The sequence below is a fragment of the Aotus nancymaae genome, unplaced genomic scaffold (assembly GCF_030222135.1).
Source record: "Aotus nancymaae isolate 86718 unplaced genomic scaffold, 86718_ANA_hifiasm-v0.15.2.pri h1tg000089l, whole genome shotgun sequence".
NCBI classification, from domain to species: domain Eukaryota; kingdom Metazoa; phylum Chordata; class Mammalia; order Primates; family Aotidae; genus Aotus; species Aotus nancymaae.
The window spans coordinates 18,269,754-18,289,555 of record NW_026988504.1 but is presented as its reverse complement, the minus strand read 5'-3'; the positions used below and the strand labels follow the sequence as shown (position 1 = coordinate 18,289,555).

At 47.3% G+C, this 19,802-nt stretch overlaps 1 protein-coding gene across 3 annotated transcripts in view; it reads right to left on the bottom strand.

Moving 5' to 3' along the window:
• Positions 1-488: 488 nt before the first annotated feature.
• ERN1 (endoplasmic reticulum to nucleus signaling 1) overlaps positions 489-19,802 on the bottom strand; it is a 93,917-nt gene continuing 74,603 nt past the window's right edge. For 2 of the 3 annotated variants that reach the window (XM_012453891.2, XM_012453892.2), the window contains 11 exons: positions 18,704-18,895; positions 16,913-17,180; positions 15,684-15,774; positions 15,196-15,385; positions 14,222-14,321; positions 13,729-13,928; positions 10,074-10,221; positions 8,903-9,030; positions 6,368-6,491; positions 5,871-5,938; positions 489-5,232 (listed from right to left, as the gene is read on the bottom strand). In XM_012453891.2, coding sequence (XP_012309314.2) covers positions 5,020-5,232; positions 5,871-5,938; positions 6,368-6,491; positions 8,903-9,030; positions 10,074-10,221; positions 13,729-13,928; positions 14,222-14,321; positions 15,196-15,385; positions 15,684-15,774; positions 16,913-17,180; positions 18,704-18,895 — 1,722 coding nt within the window. In that variant the 3' untranslated portion in view covers positions 489-5,019. The remainder of the gene's footprint in view (positions 5,233-5,870; positions 5,939-6,367; positions 6,492-8,902; positions 9,031-10,073; positions 10,222-13,728; positions 13,929-14,221; positions 14,322-15,195; positions 15,386-15,683; positions 15,775-16,912; positions 17,181-18,703; positions 18,896-19,802) is intronic. The other variant, XR_001107717.2, reaches the window with a different exon arrangement.

Here is a 19,802-nt window from a genome sequence, read left to right as displayed (position 1 = left end):
AGAGAGCACAGGGGAAGGAGCAGGCGTGTTGGGAGGATCGCAAAGTCCAAGTAGACATCAGCTGAGCTCATTCCACACGCCGCTGAGCCGCTCTCTGGGGCACTCCCAGCCCTCTGTTGGCCTCAATAGCATTTCTACCCTCCTGGGTTTCCTGGTCCAGTATCCCACCCACTATACACGTGTCCCGAACTCTGCTTTGGAGCCCAATTCTCACCATGTGGCATGTCTGTCCCAGCTGGCCATCTTCCTGGAATTCAGCCCAAATCAAATACTTCTGGGAACTTCCCGCAAGGTTTCAAAGAAGCTTTTCTGACACACAGCCACCATGGAGGGTGTTCCAGTCCCGGACCCTGCTGTGGACTTGAGGACACCCATCCCCAACTGGCTGAGCCAGCTGCAAAGGCCTCACAGTCCAGCCCTGGCCAGCCAGGAGGACAGTGAGCACAGCCTGAGAATGGTATTTGGATCTTTAAGAAAATGAGACTAACTCCAAAATCTAAAACTACCTTTATTGTGGTTGGCTCGACATGAGATGCCACCATCACTCAGCAAAATTATAAAACTGTACAGGAGGTACAAAAATAGGCCGTTTAACTTAGATAATGACCCTCATGTCTTCAAGCTTTAAAAATACACATAAAAGTTGTACAGTCTGGCAGTTTATAAAATATAAAGCTAAAAAGAGGATTTCAGGTTCCACAAAGAGGACTGTATCATACAATTAACACATACTAATTAAACAATTAACCATCCACATAGAAGACACAATGGCACAGAATTCTTAAAAATCACCTAAAAATAAACATTTTACCCGGACCAAATTAATCACCCTTTAGTAATAAGACTACCTTAAGCATCCATCCCATGGAAGGCTACCGTATCACTTTTCGTTTTCCAGTTTTAAAATGGTCAGGGGTGTTGTCCAAAACAAATCTGATGTGTTTTAAGCAGGTACAATTGTAACTGGATACATTTCAGAGTAAAAATTAAATAAATATAAATAGGTTAAATAAATAGGTCATTGCAAAAAGAACACTACACAAGGTTTGCATCTGAGAATGCAGCGTAGGTAACTGGTAATGCTTTCTAGGTAAGTGGGGACCCCCCATCACAGCTTCAGGGACACTGAAAAGGAATACTACATCCGCCAAACACACACAGAGTACACGGGGAGGTGGGGGGCTTTGGCTAAAGTGCCGGTTAAGGCTGTTCCAGTGGGAGGCTCATTGCAGACATGTTCTTTGTGGTTTTCCAATGTTGACAGAAAAGATTTAGGTGCCAGTACAAAAAATGAGAACCAGGGAAATCACTGTTTCGTAAAGTAAACAAAGTAGAGGAGGGGAGCAGACACTCGGGTTTAAAGGATGATGTCTAACCCGGGAAGGTGGAATTTCGGCTTGCCTGGAGAGGACGACTGATGACTTCCTGCCAGGAGAAGCCAAGGCCAGGACACAGTCAACTAAAATGACTCCAGGATGGTGAAGGAAGGGGCAAGGAAAAGAAATGCTGGGAAATACAAAGAAAGGCAATTTCAGACACAAAAAGCAGAGAGAAAGTGAAATGGGGAACTTAAAGAGGCTCCTTCCAGGGCGCTGGGCTTTCTTTTCCAGCACAGAAGGCTGCGAAAGTGCAACTGTCCCCCTTCCCAGAGGATTGCAAGGCCGAGGATCCAATGGGCACACCACAAGGATCCAAGGAAAGGACCGAGAATGGAACTGCTCCGGGAAAGCCAAACCTGGCCAAAGTCCAACTTCCTGAAAAGAAAGTGGCCAGAGGAGAAAGCTGTACAATCCAAAGCCCCTCATCTGCATGAGTGGTTTTATCAGCAACCAATTAATCTCTCTCACTGCAGGGAGAAAGAATTGCCAAAGATAACTGAATTGCATGCACACAAAACCTTACAAAGGCTCAGGGTCAACTCTGATATGGCCCTTTCTTCTAGAGTTGGTGGGAAGAAACTGCCGGATCTGCCGGATCCACTCACCTGCAGATCTTCCAGAACATCTATCTGTAACTGATCAGCGTGATGTCTCCTTGGAAAGACCTCTGACCACCACTGGACTGAGAACACGGCAGAAGGGGAGAACACCTATGCACCCAGGATTTCATACTTCAGCCGCTAGTTTGCTTTACGGCTAATCAAGGAATACCAATGCTCCTGAAGTGAAAATGCTTTGGTGCTTAATGACTTGTGGAGCACTTCAAAACTGAAATTAAAAAGACTCAAGAAGCAACAAGAGAAATTCTGGCACACGTGCCCAAGAGAGGTTCAATACAAGGTTCAAGACAAGATTTAAATAAATCATAGTGTCTTCTGGATTCCTAACAGATGCGACCAAGTTCCGTCTTAAAGATGAAGATAGTGTACAATACTTCTGAAAATTTCAACAGCGTTCCAGGATTGGAGAAGTCCCATAACCTGAACTACAGATCAAACAGCTCAGCTGCAACATGATACGCAATGCTACAGAGCTGTTCTGGCCTGAAGAAAAGAACTTTCCACTTGCTGAGCACAGTGGGAAACCAGAATTCTCAAGACTAGAACTGGATACACCAGATGATGCCCAAGGTGTTTTCTTGACAAGTACCCACAAGAGATCTCTTCAAACAATGCCTCCCCCGCCTTAGAAGACTGACGGGAACCTGGGCTCCTAAAGGTGATGAAGAGGAGGGACCAGAGGTGACTGGACCAGATCCCACTGATTCTGGGACAGAAGAGATGCAAACTGCAAACACGCTCCTTTTCCCACACACGTAGGTTTCTTAGTGGCAGGAACACTTTTTTATTGTTGTCTCTCACCACAAGTTTTAGGAAAGCAGAAGTTTTACCTGTCTTGTTCATCGCTGTATCCCCAGCACGCTATATTCTGCCTAGCTCAATACAGTAAGTCGTCAAATAAAATACACTGAATAAATGATTTCGAGAAATCTGGGTGGTTAGAAACTCATGATAAGCAGAAAAGGCATTTGAAACGGTCGTCTCTAGACAAGTGGGGCTAAAACAGGGAGATGACACAAAATTCGGCCACTAGAAATCACCTGGGTACTCCCAAAGAAAAAACCCTGGGCTGAGAGTGAGGTGAGCAGCAGTCCCTGTGGCAGTCCTGTTCAATCACTCGTGGCACCTTCTGATGCTGTCTCGAGTTACCGCCAAAGCCCACAGGTGAAGCGCCTTGCAGCCGTGTGGGGAGCTCTGTCTCAGGCCACCTGGCATGCGGCATCTGAGCAGCAAGAAACGCAGTCTGGCCACGTTTCTGAAAAATGCATAGCCTTGCTTAGAAGACGCCAAGGACACCGACCGAGGGCCAAGGTTCCAAGGCCTAAGTGGGGTAATCAATGAGATTTAAGGATGTAGGATCATGTTAATTAATAGTAAGGGAAAAGGTCACTTTAGCTATGATGAAAGGAAGGGAGCTGAATTCTACAAAAGCAGAATAAGAGCTTTTGCTGAGTAACCATGATACAAACACACAATCAGAAAACATCTTACAACATGAAGAAACAGTGATTTTTCTGTGAGTGAGTAAAATTCAACAATCCCATTCTTAATACTGAATGGAGTCTCTGAGTTCACCAGGCCTGAGCTGCAATGATCCCCCCACTGGCTGGAGAAAGTAAACGGACAGTATCTTACATGGTGTGCTGATTGCATTTTAACCTCTAAGGCTCTCAGGAGAGAAAAAACAAAGTTTTGACTGAAATGAAAGCTAAAAATTATGTGAATTTTAGAAAAAAAAAAACATGGTACAAACAGTTTAGAGACTATTACTTTGATACTGTTTAATACATTTACATAGTGTTGCTATAACGTTTTACTCTTCAGCATTAGAGAATGTTCTATATATGAACACTCCTCCTTGAGGGCATGGTGATTTTTGGTACCACAAAAAATAGAAGATGTATTCTCTCTTGCATTTATTCTTCATGAGTAAGCTTCACATTTAGCTTACTTACGCTGATGCAGCATTCTACAGTATAATCAAAATAGAGTTATTAAAATTTGCCAAGAAAAACAAAGAAGCAGGCCCATGAAGTGCACAGTGACCCTGGCCTTGGCCACCCACCCTGGCCCTGACTCACCACGAGCCTCTTGTTCCATAAGCCTTGGGGACGGAGGAGGTTGACTGCCTACTTACTGGCCCAGGGCTTTCTTCCGGTGACCAGGAGGGTCCCATTCAGCAGCCTCCCTCTGGTCCTGAAGACTAGCCCCTGTCTGCTCTCCTTGAAGACCAGGGAACTCTTTAGCTCTTATCCCAAGCACTCCTGAACAACACCCCTAGATGGCCCCCAGGACACATCCACCAAAGGCCACTGTTCTAGCCACGGGCACTGGGCCACCACTGCCTCCAGAACAGAGCAGCCTCTTCATTTCTGAGACCTGCAGACATGACCCCATCTGCCAGCATGCATAGCTGACCAGTCCCTAATGCCTCATGCTCATGGCTCCTGCTGCCTCTGCAGAAACACTAGTTAACAGTGACCTGGGCTACTATAAGGCATCTCCTACCCCGGGACAACACCCTCTGAACTCTGTCCTCCCCCTCTTCAGCATCCCTCACCTCACAAGTCCGGTCTCCAGTGAAGGCTGCACTTGGTGCGTCTCAGCCTAGCTGTCCCAGCATGCAAGCAAAATGCAGGACTCCCTCCTCTTCCTTCCTGAAAGGCCCATAGACTAACATTAAGCAGGAATTTTTAAAAAATGAAAGTCTGAAGCAAGTTTATCCAGTAGAAGGTTGGCAGGTGCTACTTGCACTGTCTCTGAGACCCTCCTTTGCAGACATCCCTGACTGTAAGGCTTTGGGGCCAGCATCTTCTCAGCTCCCTGCAGGCCATGAGGGGCCACTTCTCCCACTTCCTGGGGTCAGCACTGTCCTCTGTGGGCTGCGGAGAAGGCAGCTCAAGGCACTTGGTTTGGGAAGCCTGGTCTCCCTGCAAAGCCAGGAGACATCAAGCTCTGGACTGTGGTGACCAGACCCGTAGTCACAGCTGGGGCCACCAGAACAGAGGGGCCGCCCTGGCTCAGAGGGCACCTGGAGTCACTGGGGGCTGGGGCTGCAGGGGCTCGTGGAAGTAGTAGGGCTGGAAGAGTCTCTCGTGGCTGCACAGCTCCATGGCCCGGTAGGTGTGTGCGAGGAGGTGGGGGAAGCGAGATGTGAAGTAGCACACGAAGTCATCGGGGAGGGAGCCCAGCGTCTCCCGCACCTCCGGAGGCAGCTCCCTGTAGTGGTGCTTCTGTAAAGGAAGGTTTAGGGTTAGAAAGCTCGGGAAATGTTGGCAAAACACTCTTTCATCACGCAAGGAAGAGACAGAATGCTAGCATTGGTTCGTTTTTGGTAAAGAAAAGGAAAAAAGGCTTATGTATCCAACAACCCAGCCCTGTCATCTCTCCTGCTTCCCTCACTCAGGAGGAGGCCTCGAAGTGAGCAAGGCCTGGTTGGTTCAGGGGGGCTCAGGCCTTCTGTGACGGTCAGGACCTAGAGACACTCCTGGCCACCTCAGGAGGAGTAAATGCCTGAGACTGGAGTGTCTGTCCCAGCGGGGTCCCCACATTCGAGGCATATTTATACATGTTTATACACAGTGGCTGCATCAGGCAGGGAGAGGGACCCACAAAAGTCAGCAACCAGAGACCACGAGGGACACGGGCTGCAGAGCACTGCTTCCCAGAGCTTCACCGGCACCTACGTCCCTGTAGAGAAAACCAGCGCAAGGGAAGCAACAGCCTGCTGTTCATCAAGTCCAGCTGAAGCCACCTAGCCCGTGAGAGATCAGTCAGTACAGATAAAGGATTTATAAAGAATGGATGAAAGGAGGAAGGCGTCCATGTCACAGCCACTGGGTCTCCTCTCCAGTGTTTACAAACCGCTTACCTTATTCCTCATGGCTCGGAGGAGATCTCTGACAGAACCACCTTTATAGGTCCTGAATTTACGCAGGTCTAGAAAAACATTGAGGGATGCAATGGGTAATCAAATTTTAAACTAATACATTTTAAAAGAAAACAATTCCTGGGGTCCTGGGGATTAGGCAGATGGACTGAAAGGTGAGGTAACCCCACACCCAGTCACGGGAGCAGATTCTCCCATCCAACCCAAGGGTGGTGTCCCCCTGAACCCCACCTGGTGATTGCACCCAGATCAGAAATGACCACCTAGAGTACAACACCATCACTCACCTGTCGCTCTAGGGAACAAAAATGAAATACACATCAGTGTAACCAAACCACAGAGGACACACCCAAGAAGTCCCAAACCCGACAGGTGGGATCTGGAGCCTGAACAGCCTGGAGCGATAATTTCCATGTTTACTTCTTGGAAATGGCGGCAGCTTTCACAACGTGCCCTGTCACAGGCTGCAGTGTGATTACCTGTCTGGAGGGGGACGGTGATGTTCTCCCGCCAATCCATCTTCACCACGGCTCTCCCACCTCTCTCTAACTGCTTCACGATCGGGCCATCCAGGGATTCCTTTTCTATTCTGTCGCTCACGTCCTGTGAGAGAAACAAGGGCAGCAGATGATGGTCAGGGATGGAGACGCTGAGAGCTGCTTGATTGGCGCTCTGAGGAACAGACGGTCACTGGCATAGGAGGCATCAAGGGACAACGGCCCCTAGGCTCAGACTGGAGCCTGCCCCAGAGCGGGGCAGCAGGCACTATGCCCCTACCTCCCTCATCTATGACATTCCCTGTGAGCAGCCCTGTCTGTTCCTCACTGAGGACAGGCCCACTGAGACCTTCTTCATGACAGAGAGTTGTCACAGACACACACCTGCACATAGACTATGAATGCATCCCCCGAATCGCACATGTGCACACGCATGACACATGTACGGAGCCACAAGTGCAATCCATATCCAATGAACCAAAATGAAAAAGAAAAGGAAAGCTCAGATGTGATGTGCATCCTGTGCTCTGCCTACTCACTGAAACAGGGTATGCTCAAGCCCATCACTGTAGAGTGCACTTCTCCTCCCTCCAACAGTACAAAAGACCAGCCCTTCTTCTCAAAAAGGAAATTTGGTGACAAGAATATGGGCTCCAGAGGCTCCTGTTGGGATTAAACTTTGCTCTACATTTGACTTTGGTAATAAGGAGAGGGTCAGGAAGCACCCCAAGTACTGGCCCCTTGAAGTCCCACCAGAGGACACAGGGAGTGAAGCCCTGCCTACGTCAATGTTAAGTAGCCTTAGGAGACCCTTTGCTCTGGCAGCCTTTTCTGTGATTAACATGAAGCCAGACTGACTGAACTCCTAACTTACAATTGTTAGAGAAAGCTGCGGAGAGGTTAGGTTGTCAACTTGGGTGCACTGGGAACACACATGTCTGAGCTGCAAAGCTGTTAAGGCTGAATGACCCGGGTGGAGGCCAGGTGTGTTTGAGAGACATAAGACCTGGAGAGACTAAGCATTTAAATCCTGTCCCATAGTGGGTGAAGGTCCCTTTGTGTGGGTTTTATTCCTGTTCTATATTTTGTGATTGAAATGACTTGGCTAGTTTTCACAAGTCCCTTGAAGACATACGGACTTCAGAATTTTCACATTACATCTGTGGATAGTGACCAATCCTCATGCTACGACAGGAAGATAGCATCAAACCCTCCCCCTCCCAATCTACCTGAATGGTTACTAAGCCTCCACCTCAGGCCAGGCGTCGTCCTCCCTAGGAGGCAGGGACACAGTAGTGAATGCAGCAGTCAAACACCCTGTCCTCGAGAAGTTTACATTCTGGGGGTTTCCCTCTGGCCAAGGCCCCAGTCAGACTCCAGGAGAGTGTGATGGTCACTTCTGAGTCTGGTGCTTACCAAGGTGCACTCTGCCTGGACCCAAGGGGAAAAGCACAGTCCCACAAGCCTGCTCTTCAGAGCCATGCGCTGGGCAGGAGGTGTTTGGGTGAGTTGTGTTCAATTCATACCATGGAAGACTTTGAAAAACACATCACCTCTCCAAAAGCCAACTGACATTGGCACAAAGCTTTAAAACAGTCAAATCACCAAAGGAGTTCTAACTTTGCAGAACCTATTTTAAGCAAAATGAGATCTGGGCAAAGACTATGTAAAAGATGACCGAAAGAAATACAATATAAGAAAGCACTTAAATTTATGACACTTGGGCTGGGTGTGGTGGCTCACGCCTGTAATCCCAGCACTTTGGGAGGCTGAGGCGGGCAGATCACTTGAGGTCGGGAGTTCAAGACCAGTCGGGCCAACATGGAAACCCCGTCTCTACTAAAAATACAAAAAAAGTTAGCCAGGCATGGTGGTACATGTTTGTAATCCCAGCTACTCAGAAAGCTGAGGCAGGAGAATCACTTGAACCCAGGAGGCGGAGGATGCAATGAGCCAAGATCGCACCACTGTACTCCAGCCTGGGTGACAGAGTGAGACACTGTCTCAAAAAAAAAAAAAAAAAAAAAAAATTAAAAATAAATAAACTTATGACACTTGAATGAAATTATATGATGCCTGAGATTTGCTTTGAAATAACCTGGGGTGGGGACAGGGTGAATGTTAATACTTGTGGAACTTGGGGGACGAATAAAGGAGTGCTTGCTGTTAGTGTTTAAACTTTTATGTATTACATATTTGGAAATTCCATAATATAAAGCTTAACAATTATGACACATCCATATGATTAGAATACTTTAGTCAATAGCTTTAGAACTTTAACATGAAAGATACTTAGAATACCATGTACAGCTAAAAAAAAGTGGGTTCTGAAACTGTATAAACGGTTAGATCCCAATTATACTTTTATATATGAAGAAAACATTAAAACATCAGCCATAATTATCTCTCAGTTATAAAGTAATAGGCAATTTGTTTTATTCTTTGTCCTTTTCTACATTTTCAAAGTCTGAAAAACATTAAATGAAGACTTTGGATAAAGAAAACAGACGTCTCTACCTGAAAGAACTGGAGTTGCTTCTCTAGGCTCCAGAAGAACGGATGTTTGAGCACATGCTTTGCTGAGGGGCGTTTCTGAGGATCCATTGCAATCATCTTCTCTATCAATTCACGTGCAATGACGTCTTCTATAAAGGAGGAAAATAAACAAGTAACTCATGATTACCGGCCCAAAGCCACAGTGAAATACCAAAAACTTACAAAGCTGCATATCCTCTCATTTATGATTCTACTTACAGGAATTTATTCCAATAAAATAATTAGGAACAGACACAAAACCTCAGCCAATGGGGAGAGCCCTCACTGCGTGCTTTGTGAAGGAAGTGATTGAAAAGATCCAATATCAGTGGCCCGGGTGATATACTACTGTGCCTCCCTACCCTGGGCCATGAGCTGTTAAAATGAGGCTGTGGTAATACAGACTGACGTGGAGAGAGATTCAAGGTGACATTGAAAAAACATGCATGTTGCAAAACGGTATGCAGGATTTCACCATATTTGTATAAAATATGCATACACGTCTAGATAAATGACTGAAATAACACAAATCCAAAGGCATTAATAACCATTATTCATCCATGAATAATGGGAATATACGGGCCTTTATGTTAATCTACATTTTCTACAATTAGGAAAATTAAGCATAAACAATGATTTATTTTTTTCAAAAGGCAGCACTGGAGTGTCATGAGCCAATTACCACCCAGGAAAACCTGAAGTCTGGAAGAAGGACTTGTTGCACCCACCGCGGAAGACCAGGAGGGTGAGGATAAAGCTTGTCTGCCCCAGCCCAGCACAGACTGCTCCTGCTGACCAATGGCCCTCACACAAGAGAAGACAATTTGCATTCCCAAATGCCAGTTCAGGAAGGGACCTCAGATTAACCCTCATGTCACCAGGTAGAAAAAGAAGGTCTCCAAAGGGGGCTTTGCCCAGGTTACATGAGTAGTTGGAGGAATCTTGGAGTGCCTCAGCTTTAGAAGGTGATGCCCCAGGGATAATCCTACCAGCTGTCCACCAGATGCAGCACGAATCTGTAGGCTCCTGAGGCCTGCAGGGTGAGTAGCTCGGCACCAGGGCCTCTGTGAGTGCAGAAGTGACACCAGCCCAGCTCTATGGGGGCCACCTTAGCTGAGGAGCTGTTCCCAACCCCGACCCATGGACCACTCACTGTGCTTCTCTGGGTGCAAGGAGTCGAGGCTGCAGGCACCCAGGAGGATGTTGGCCTGCCGCTGTAGGGACTTGCCAAATGGGTGGCTGCCCTCAGAGATCACGTAGTAAAAGACGCAGCCTGCAGAAAAGATGTCCACCGTGTAGGTCTGAAAAGAGACATGAGGTGTGAAAGGTCTGGGAGCAGAGCTTTCATCCTCACTCACAGCCAGGGAGGGAGGGGCGTTGCTGTTGCTGCTGCCACCTGGAAGATGTCCTGGGAGAATCAGCTGACATACGTGAAGTGCACAGAGCAGCGAGGGGTAACCTGCAGCACTGCATGGGCATCAGAGGTCACAGTGGAGGACCTGGGCTTGGAGCCACCTGGAATCCCCTGGCTCCCTCTCATGTGCGATGAGGACACTGACAGCATGCTCCTCGTGTTGTTGTTGTCAAGAGAGATGCATTAATACACGAAAATGGTTGCTTATGACAGTGCTTGGCCCATCAAAAGCTCTCCTGGATGTTATATATTCCTGACCCCCAACATGAACGTGCTCACAGGCAGGGTCTCTGTGTCTTTGCTTCCCTGCTATACCCCCAGGGCCCAGAATGGTATCTGCACACAGTAGGTATCAAAACTGCTAATAAGTGAATAAAACAGCTTATGATTCAAAAACAGTCCCAGAAAGAAACTATCTGACAAGTTGTCAATGAGGTCATTTTTGACATTAATCCAAGAAAGTCTTTCACTTATCCTATGAAACCATTCTGTGTCCACAGATGAGCTTCCTTTTAGGGAAATGTACATTTGTGATTTCTAGCTATGCTATCTGGGTGGAACACCAGGGTGGCTCCTGAGCACAGCTTGGGTCCCCATCACTAGGCCCCGCCTCTGAGATTCTCCACCAGGCGAAGTGAGGGTCTAGTGAGAGGAACCAGGGGCTCGCTGCCTCCCATACTGGAGAATACACCTTGAACAACACAGCACTCTCATTCAGCCTCACAACAACCCTGTGAGGCAGGCAGAGCAAATGCTTTCATCCCCAGACGAGAACGTGGACAGAAAGGTTGCATGACGAGCTCAGGGTCACTGCTGGATGTGACAAACCAGGACTAGACTCAGGTCTTCCAATTCCCAGACTAGCATGCTTTATTCCATCTCGCTAGATTTTCCCTCAGGAAGCTGATGGATTCAGGACAGAAGGAACACGGCCACCACAGGAGCTCTCTGGGTCTCCCACATCCCCCACACTTTGTGCAGCCTGTGCTGTCCCCAGCATAGTCAACGCTAAGGTGAAGAGGCATCTTTCCTACCTGCCTGGTCTGAATTATGTTCTTTCCCAAACTTATTATTGCCACTTGTCCTTGTCATTTGGATATTCCATAAGCTGTGAAACATGAGTGCCACAAAGGCTGAGGTAAACTGAATCTTTAGAAAGGCTCGACAAAGGAAAGGGAATGGCTACAAAAGCTGTGGTAGCATTCGGTGGGTGGATTCCACTGAAAGGGACTGGGTCATGAAGAGTTAAAAACCAGGCTTCTGCTCTCAAATCACTTAGGAAGGGTTTGAAATGTCGAAGGCTCCATCCAGAAGTCACGGAAGTGGTACAGGAGTGTGCTTAATGTAAGGGAGAAAATGATGACTCCTGTCAGTCAGACCCAAATCTGAGAAGACCCTGACCTATGGCACAAGATTGCTATGACTTCAGGGCTTATATGACTTGCTTTAAGTTAAAATTAAGTGTTACAGTGTATGTGCATGTTTTTATGATTCTTCGCTGTAACGAACTTCTTTGATGAACTGACCAGCTGCTGGTCCCCAGTGAGCTGGATAAGAGGGGACCATATCTAATCCACTCAAGATGGCTGACCCATCCAGGTCTCAATCAGGGAGAGTCCAAGGTAAGCCTCGGCGACTTGTGCTAGAAAATGAGTGTGCTCCTAGCAAATGGATGCAGAATCCACCTTGAAGGGGTTCTAGGTTGGCCAAATTTGGAACAATTTGTGTATCAAAAGAAGTAAATAACAAAAAAAGGACTACAATGGATTATAACATTAGTTTCAAAATCCTTGAGCCCACAGTGATTAAGAACAAAAGAGAGAGAGAGAAGAAAGTGAAAAGAAAGCTCTGCTTTACAGAAAAATGTCAGCTAATAATGTAGAAGAATTTCCACTGAACTGAGAACTTCAGGCAAGGATGATCAACAGATGCTAAATCACTAGGTGACTGACTGTCAGTAAACAGGATATTCACACTGTGCTAAAGTATTACCCCAAATACTAACAACAGAGGAGGAAATGAACCCTTATGGTGGAGAGATCAGCTGTAGCATCACTAAGTGGTGGTGGGGTGGGGGGAAGGGGGTAATAATAATCTTACAGATACAATCTGCTATCATGTTTTCTGATTATCTATTGGTGCTAAAAACATTTAACTTGAACCTAATCAAGCCTCTAACCTAACTTCTGGTTTCCAGGAAATACGAGGAATAGAGAGAAACGTTCAACACTGTTCCCCAACAAATCAGAATGAGGCATTCTATAACCCACTGCTTGGACTCTTCAAAATGGCAGTAACATGGAACAAAATAGGTGGAAAGATTTGTAAATTCCAAGAGATAGAATCAAATGTAATGCAAGACACCTGATTGCATCCTGGTATACAAAACTTAGTAGGCAGCAAAACCCAGTAGGTAGGAAAATACCCAGCTCTATAAAAGACATCTGGGGACTGACTGGGGAAATTTGAATATGGATTGAATATGAGAAGATGGATAGAAACAGTATTAACTGTTGAGGTGGCATAATGGTATCATAGTGGAAAACACAATGTATTCCTTAGGAGACATGTGTGGAAGTATTTAGGGGTGAAGGGCCAGGACGCCTGCTACTTATATTCAAATAGTTCAGTAATAGGCAAAGATAAAGTAAATGTGGCAAAAGTGTTAACAAATGTTGAATCTAGGTAGAGATACAGAGGTTTTCATGATAACATTCTTTCAGCAACACACTATGGCTCTTGTCTGTAATCCCAGCACTTTGGGAGGCTAAGGTGGGAGGACTGCCTGAGCCCAGGAGTTGAAGACCAGTCTGGGAAAAATAGCAAGATCCCACCTCTAAAAAAAAAAATTCTTTATATTTTCTCTATGTCTAAAAATTATCAAAATAAGTTGAGAAAACAAAAAATTTTAAAAATAATGAAAACTTGAAGTTTGTTCACCCTATAAAAGTCCTGACTTCCCAGTTTGCCAAAATTAAAAAGGGGTTAAAAAGTGATTGATTTAGCCAGGTGTGGTGGCAGACACTTGTAATCTCAGCTACTCAGGAGGCTGAAGTGGGAGAATCACTTGAATCTGGGAGGCAGAGGTTGCAGTGAGCTGATATCACGCCACTATACTCCAGCCTGGGCAACAGAGTGAGACTCTGACTCAAAAAAAAAAAAAAAGTGATTGAAAGAATAGGGAAAAAAAAAATAGGTAATGGCCCATATTTGCCCCTTTAATCATCTGAACATAAGCTGACATAGAAAGTTCACACAGAAGATCTTGGTGAAAGGAATGCCGTTCTCTAGCTATGTGGGCGCCAGCCCCCAAACCTGGAATTTAAAGGTTCTCACTCCTGAAGATACAATGAGCTGGTTCTGTGGTTTTCAAAGGGCCATGCCTATTACTCACAGGGTTCTCCTTACAGTCTTCGCTCAGCATCTCCGGAGCGATCCAGCCTTCTGTGCCAGGCACCCCAGATCGGCGGCTGAAGCTGTGCCTGCCCACTGCCAGCTTCTTGCAGAGGCCAAAGTCGGAGATCATGGCCTTGATCTTGCCGTGTGCATTGGGCATGGATATGAGAATGTTGTGGGGCTTTAGGTCTCTGTGAACTAATAGGGAACTCCAGATTAGTCCAATGCTTACCAGGAGCAACCCCAGGTCTCCTCCTCCAATAGGGAGTGTCCTTGTCAGACTCTCAATATGCCTGCTGCCACCTCCAAAGGTTCTGGTTTTCAACTATGCAGGATTCCTCCTCAAATTCTTACACCACTCATCTTTGCTACTGGTGATGTAGCCAAGAGCCTGAACAGAAGCAAGGTCCACCCAAGCTACTGGTTAGCCCCACCTGGGCCACTGATTACCCCAACCCGGGCCACTGGCCTGGTAAAGGGTGGCCTCTCACCGATGTTGAGGGAGTGGAGGTGGGCCAGGCCCGAGGTGGTCTGCTGCAGCAAGGTGATGGGCTCCAGGCCGAGATGAGCAAAGTCCTTCTGCTCCACATACTGCAAAAGACACAACAGCAAGGTCACGGCACACAGGCCTCAGGACTTGGCCCCTCAGCTCATTTTCTTTGATATCATTTTAGGAAAGAAATGGGAAGTTTTACTGGCAACATTCTCTGTCTAAATCTGTATTTTCCACCATGGAGCAAAGCTCCAATCTACTAACTTAGAATGAGAAAGAAAAGAAGGCAAGAAACTCAAGTTCACTGCCTCATATAGGTAAAGCTACAAAGGAATCCAAATGACACTGAAATGGTCCCAAGGTGAGCCTGGAAACAGCAAAAGGAGTTTGCTGGATGATCTTAAAGCCTGGAGTTACCAACCAGCATCCTCCAAGCCCACACCAGCCATGCCTGAAGGTGGGAAGAACAACTGACCAGGTTTCCTGGAGGCCAAGAGGGAGAGACATGCCAACTGCAAGCAATAACTGCCCAGGCATGCTGAGGGGCCACCCTGTTACAACTAGGGGGTAAAAACACTCTACATTTTGATTGCATATGTGGTTAAATGAGTACAGACATTTGTCAAAATTCATCGAGCTGTACATTTAAAATGAGTACAATTCACTGTAACTTTTTTTTTTTTGACAGGGTCTCACTCTGTTGTTCAGGCTGGATTGCAGCGGCACAATCACTGCTTACTGTAGCCTCGATTTCCTGGGCTCAAGCAGTCCTCCCGCCTCAGCCTCACAAGTAGCTGAGACCACAGGAGCACATCGTTATGTCTGGCTAATTTTTGGTTTCTTTGTAGAGATGGGGTTTCACCACGTTGTCCAGGCTGGTTTCAAACTCCTGAGTTCAAGTGATCTGCTCACCTTGGCCTCCCAAAGTGCTATAACTTTAATGAAGTTAACAAAATAAAAAAATAAATCCACCTCTTGCAGGGTGGCTGCACACAGCTCGATGGCAATGTACTGGAATTGCCGGTCCTTCTCCGTGCAGAAGTAGCGGATCACGTTCGGGTGCTCATCTGATTCTCGCAACAGCTGGACCTCACGGTCTGCGAAGCTAAAACACTCAGGAAGGATCCTCTTTACAGCCACGTCGCGGTTGTCAAACATGCCCCTGTGGGATGAGGAGCAGGAGTTGTGTCTGGTAAGCACGAGTCAGGCTGTATACATGAGGTGAGAACCTGGGCCCACAGCAGCCACCCACTGCCTCCCAGCCTAGAGAGCCCCGACTGACTGCCTGGTGGTCCTGGAATCATCACTTCTCTCCATTTATAAGCTCCCTGGAGGTGGGACTCCAAGTGCTTAGGTTACGGCTCTGACCCTGCTGTGCTCTGAGCCTGGCACCAGGCTCACCACCTGACAGGCACTTAGACACTAAGCGGTGAGGGCAGGGGGCTGACTAACCCACTCACCGGTACACAATTGTGCCCTCAGCTCCATGGCCCAGGACATCCTTGGGACAGAAGGAAATTTTCCCAACCATCACCATGCTGGTTTCCTCATCTGGGACAAAATAGGAAAAAGAGAGATTGTTTCAAATAGTTATCACCTAAAGAACCTTGAGGGTAACACGATCGCAGGCTTCCTGACCTCAGATTAAAAGATTGGATTGAAGAGGCACTACACCCAGACTCCTGCTCAGCAAGAGCCTGCTGGGCCTGCTCCCCATTTACACCTAGGGCTGCCTCTCCCTCCCCACCCATGTTCTGTTTGCAACTTTACCTTATTGTGCAATTGCATGTCTTAAAACCTTCTGGAAGGCAGGGATTCTCCATAGCATTTCATACACTTATACATATTTATCGTGATATAGTTAGAACGGTTTAATGGTTAACCACCACCACAAAAATCCACTGTAGGCCAGGCATGGTGGCTCATGCCTGTAATCCTAGCACTTTGGGAGGCCGAGGTGGGTGGATCACGAGGTCAGGAGATCGAGACCATACTGGCTAACATGGTAAAACTCCATCTCTACTAAACATACAAAAAAAATTAGCCAGGTGTGGTGGCACAAGCCTGTAGTCCCAGCTACTTGAGAAGCTGAGGCAGGAGAATAACTTGAACCTGGGAGGCAGAAGCTGCGGTGAGCTGAGATTGTACCGCACTGCACTCCAGCCTGGGCGACAGAGACTCTGTCTCCAAAAAAAAAAAAAAAAAAAAATACATCATAAAGATCCACACTGAAACATTCAGGTGGCAGCCGACTGCCTGGGATGGAGGGCTCTGAGGTTCCTGCACCAGCTCTGTGCCAATTCCCTCAGAACTGGGGCCCTGACAACTGGCCTGAGCCAACTCCCAGAGAGGAAAGCAGATCAACCGTGGGACTTTCACACTTAGCCACCAGCTGGCCCTGGGAACTCTCTCCAGCCCAATGGACAGATCACCTCTGGTCAGCCGGGACAGCCAGCCCTTGTGGAGAAAGACTGAGGGATAGCTAGCGTGGTCCCCAGAAGGCCCTCTGAGGGAGCGATGCCAAGGGATGGGGCAGAAGCCTTCCCACAGAGACCCCCAGAGTGGAAATTAGGGGAGAACATGGTGAACCCCCGAGAATGGCACTTTATAATCTTATGGAGATTCCTTAGACTTCTCAGGAGGTGCTCGAATAAAAGATAAAATAGCACCAAGATGGCAACTGGCTTACCTCCGTCGTCCTGTTCCAGGGTGGGGCTGCTGCCAGCCTTGGAGACAGAGCTGCCGGAGCAGAGCGAGTGGTTGGAGGCCTTGGGGGACGTGCTGGGGCTGCTGGTGCCTGAGCTCTCTGAGTATGGGCCGGACGTGTCCAGGAGCTCGCCATCCTGAGCCGCGTCTCCAGGTGGGTGGAAGGGCAGCTGCTGCTGCTGCAGGAGCTGGATCTTCTCCAGTTCCTTCTGGAACTGCTGATGCTGGAGCTGCTGCTGCTGATGCATGCTCTGGGAAGAGAAACCCACATCTAGACAAGGGCAGCTGTTCGCGCAGGGAAGCAAGCAGCTGGAAAGGGACAGGTCCCCGTGGCGGAGGCAGCATGTGTACTTTATGTGACCACACAGGCCACAAGGAGACCAGTGAGAAGGCACCTGGAGGTGCCTTCTGGAGGTCTTTGCGCCAACTAGTTAGATCCTTGCTCGTACGGCCCACTCCTCAACCCAAGGAGGGGCTGAATGGCCACCAGGGGAGGGACTGTGTCCTAGGTGGAAGGCTGAGCCAGATGGAGGAGGTTTCATTCAGTTCTAAAATTCTGTGATTTTTTATCAAAGTCTGAGAGTTGCTGCAAAGGTGAAACCAAACAGGAAGCACAGGTAGCATGGCTGAGCCAGTGGTGGGTTGGAGCAAGCCCCAGGTTTGCCATCCTCCATGTCTGTATATTGGCTAGAAGCTAGCGCACAGATGCTCAGCAGTCCAGTGGGCCAGGTGAGGAAGCTGTGGTTCAGGACCTTGCAGCCCCCTGCGCACACACAGCCAGGAAGTTTCAGTGGGGCCGACACACAGGGAGCCTGGCTGAGAGCCTGATCCCCACTTTCATCCCACTGCCTTCCCCACAGCCACATGCCTCTCAAATACTCTGAAGGATTCATTTTGTAATTATCTGAAGTAGTAGCGATCTGTGATTATCACTACCGCCGTGCGGGAGGTTGACTGAAGGATTTCCGTGAGCCCCCAACCCACCAAGGAGTCATCTCTCCTTCTCGTCACCATGGAGTGAAGTCCTGGAAATGCTGTCTACTAGCTGGGTGCCAGTGGGGAAAGTTACTTAGCTTCTCAGGGTCTACTTTATTCTTTTGTGGACAAGGGATCAATAATGATAATGACCTCACAGGACTGGGTTAGGTAAAGAGTGAAACCATTGGGTGCAGACGTTGTGCCAATGGGGAGTGCTGTAAAGGGTCTGTCATTCCCATTCCTGAGTGGGTCATTAGCTTCCTGAGCTCCTAGGTAACTGCGTCTCAGTGCTCTGAGCAACCTGCTGAAGGACCACTCCCCTCGAATATTTCATCCCACGATGGTCTGCTCCGATCCGGAGCTTGCTCATTTCCAACTAGGAAATAAAGGAATAGCCACTCAGCCTCTCTCACACAAGCTGATCTCACCAGCAGCTTCTTTTGTCTTTTTTTGGTTCTTCTCCCCAGCACAAGCTCTAACAGCAGTTTTTGAGGAAGGAAAGGTCTTCATCTATTATCCTTATTTTTTAAAAATACAGGTAACGATTCAAAATCATCTTTGAGCAAGGCTTATAAATCAGTTCTTACTTGAAAAACACCAAGATTTAGGTACCAACTTGTCCTTTTCTGGGAGGCTAGTGTCTCTTTAATTAGGTTTTTGAAGATATACAAATACTGACTTTTAAATGGGGAAAGAAATGTGCTGGTTGTTTCTGTCTGGATCTCACTGACATGAGGTGACAGGCAGAGAAGCCCCAGAAACAGGCAGAGGGCAAAGGGGAAGTGTTGAGCTTTACCAGGGGGTAGGTGATGATGAAGGCCACCCAGCCGATCAGCAGGAAGGTGCTCAGGATGATGGTGGCCATGTCCTTGAGCATGGAATCCACGGGGGCCTCGGGCCGGGCAGGGGCGTGGGCTGGCTTCTCCTCCACATCCCGAGACACGGTGGTAGGTGCATTTTCTGAAGTCTGGTCAACCAGGTTAATAACCTTGCATGGAAGAGAATTGCACCATCACTGTAAAACTTCTAGCCAGATACAGATGAGGCCAGCAATCAAGAGAAGCAATCATTGTTTACAAGGATATGACTGCACTGCAGGGTGCTGTATTTGATTTAAGCTCACCAAAGATCATGTAGCCAGATAATTGTTGCCTCTTTCAAAGCAATTGCTTTGAGAGGTCATGCATCTTTGCTGTGATGTTATCATCATTCAAAAACAGTTTTTGGGGCAGCATTTTTGGCAAGTGTCTTCAGACCCTATATATATTTTTAAAAATCCTCCAAAACGCAAAAACTTCCTCCTTTGATGGTAGTTTCAGTACCTGGGAAAACTGTGAAGTCATCTGTAACAAAGTCTGGTGAAAAATTGGTATTCAATATAATAATACCATTTCACCTTAAAAGGAAATCCCAATGTATACAGAGGCACACAGATAGAAGGTAATAAAGCAGTTTTCTTATGTTGCCTGTAAACTGTCAGTGCAATCCCAAAAATGTAATTTATTCCAGTAGTCCACTATTTCTTCAAAGTTTTTAAAAAGCATCAGAAGCATTTGTTAAGGAAAATTTTACTTAAAAGCCCAAAATTAAATCAGATAAAAATGCAGCTTCCCTAGAGTTCCTCAGAATCTCTAGGACTTCATGGAACATGCATTTAGAAAAATGCATTCATTCTCAGATAGCTAGTATTCTAGGTGTGCAGTTATCATTTGTCCAACAAAATTAACACAGCCTCCCTGGCATGTGCTGAATTTCCCGCATGCTCACACCATTTCACCCCTGCCCCCAGATGGCTGCCTATAATGTTCTTCTCTCCCCTTCCAGGTGTATCCCTCTTGTTTGCGTCTCTCCCATAGTACCTCCCACATTTTTGGGGTTTTTGGCCCACAGAGTGT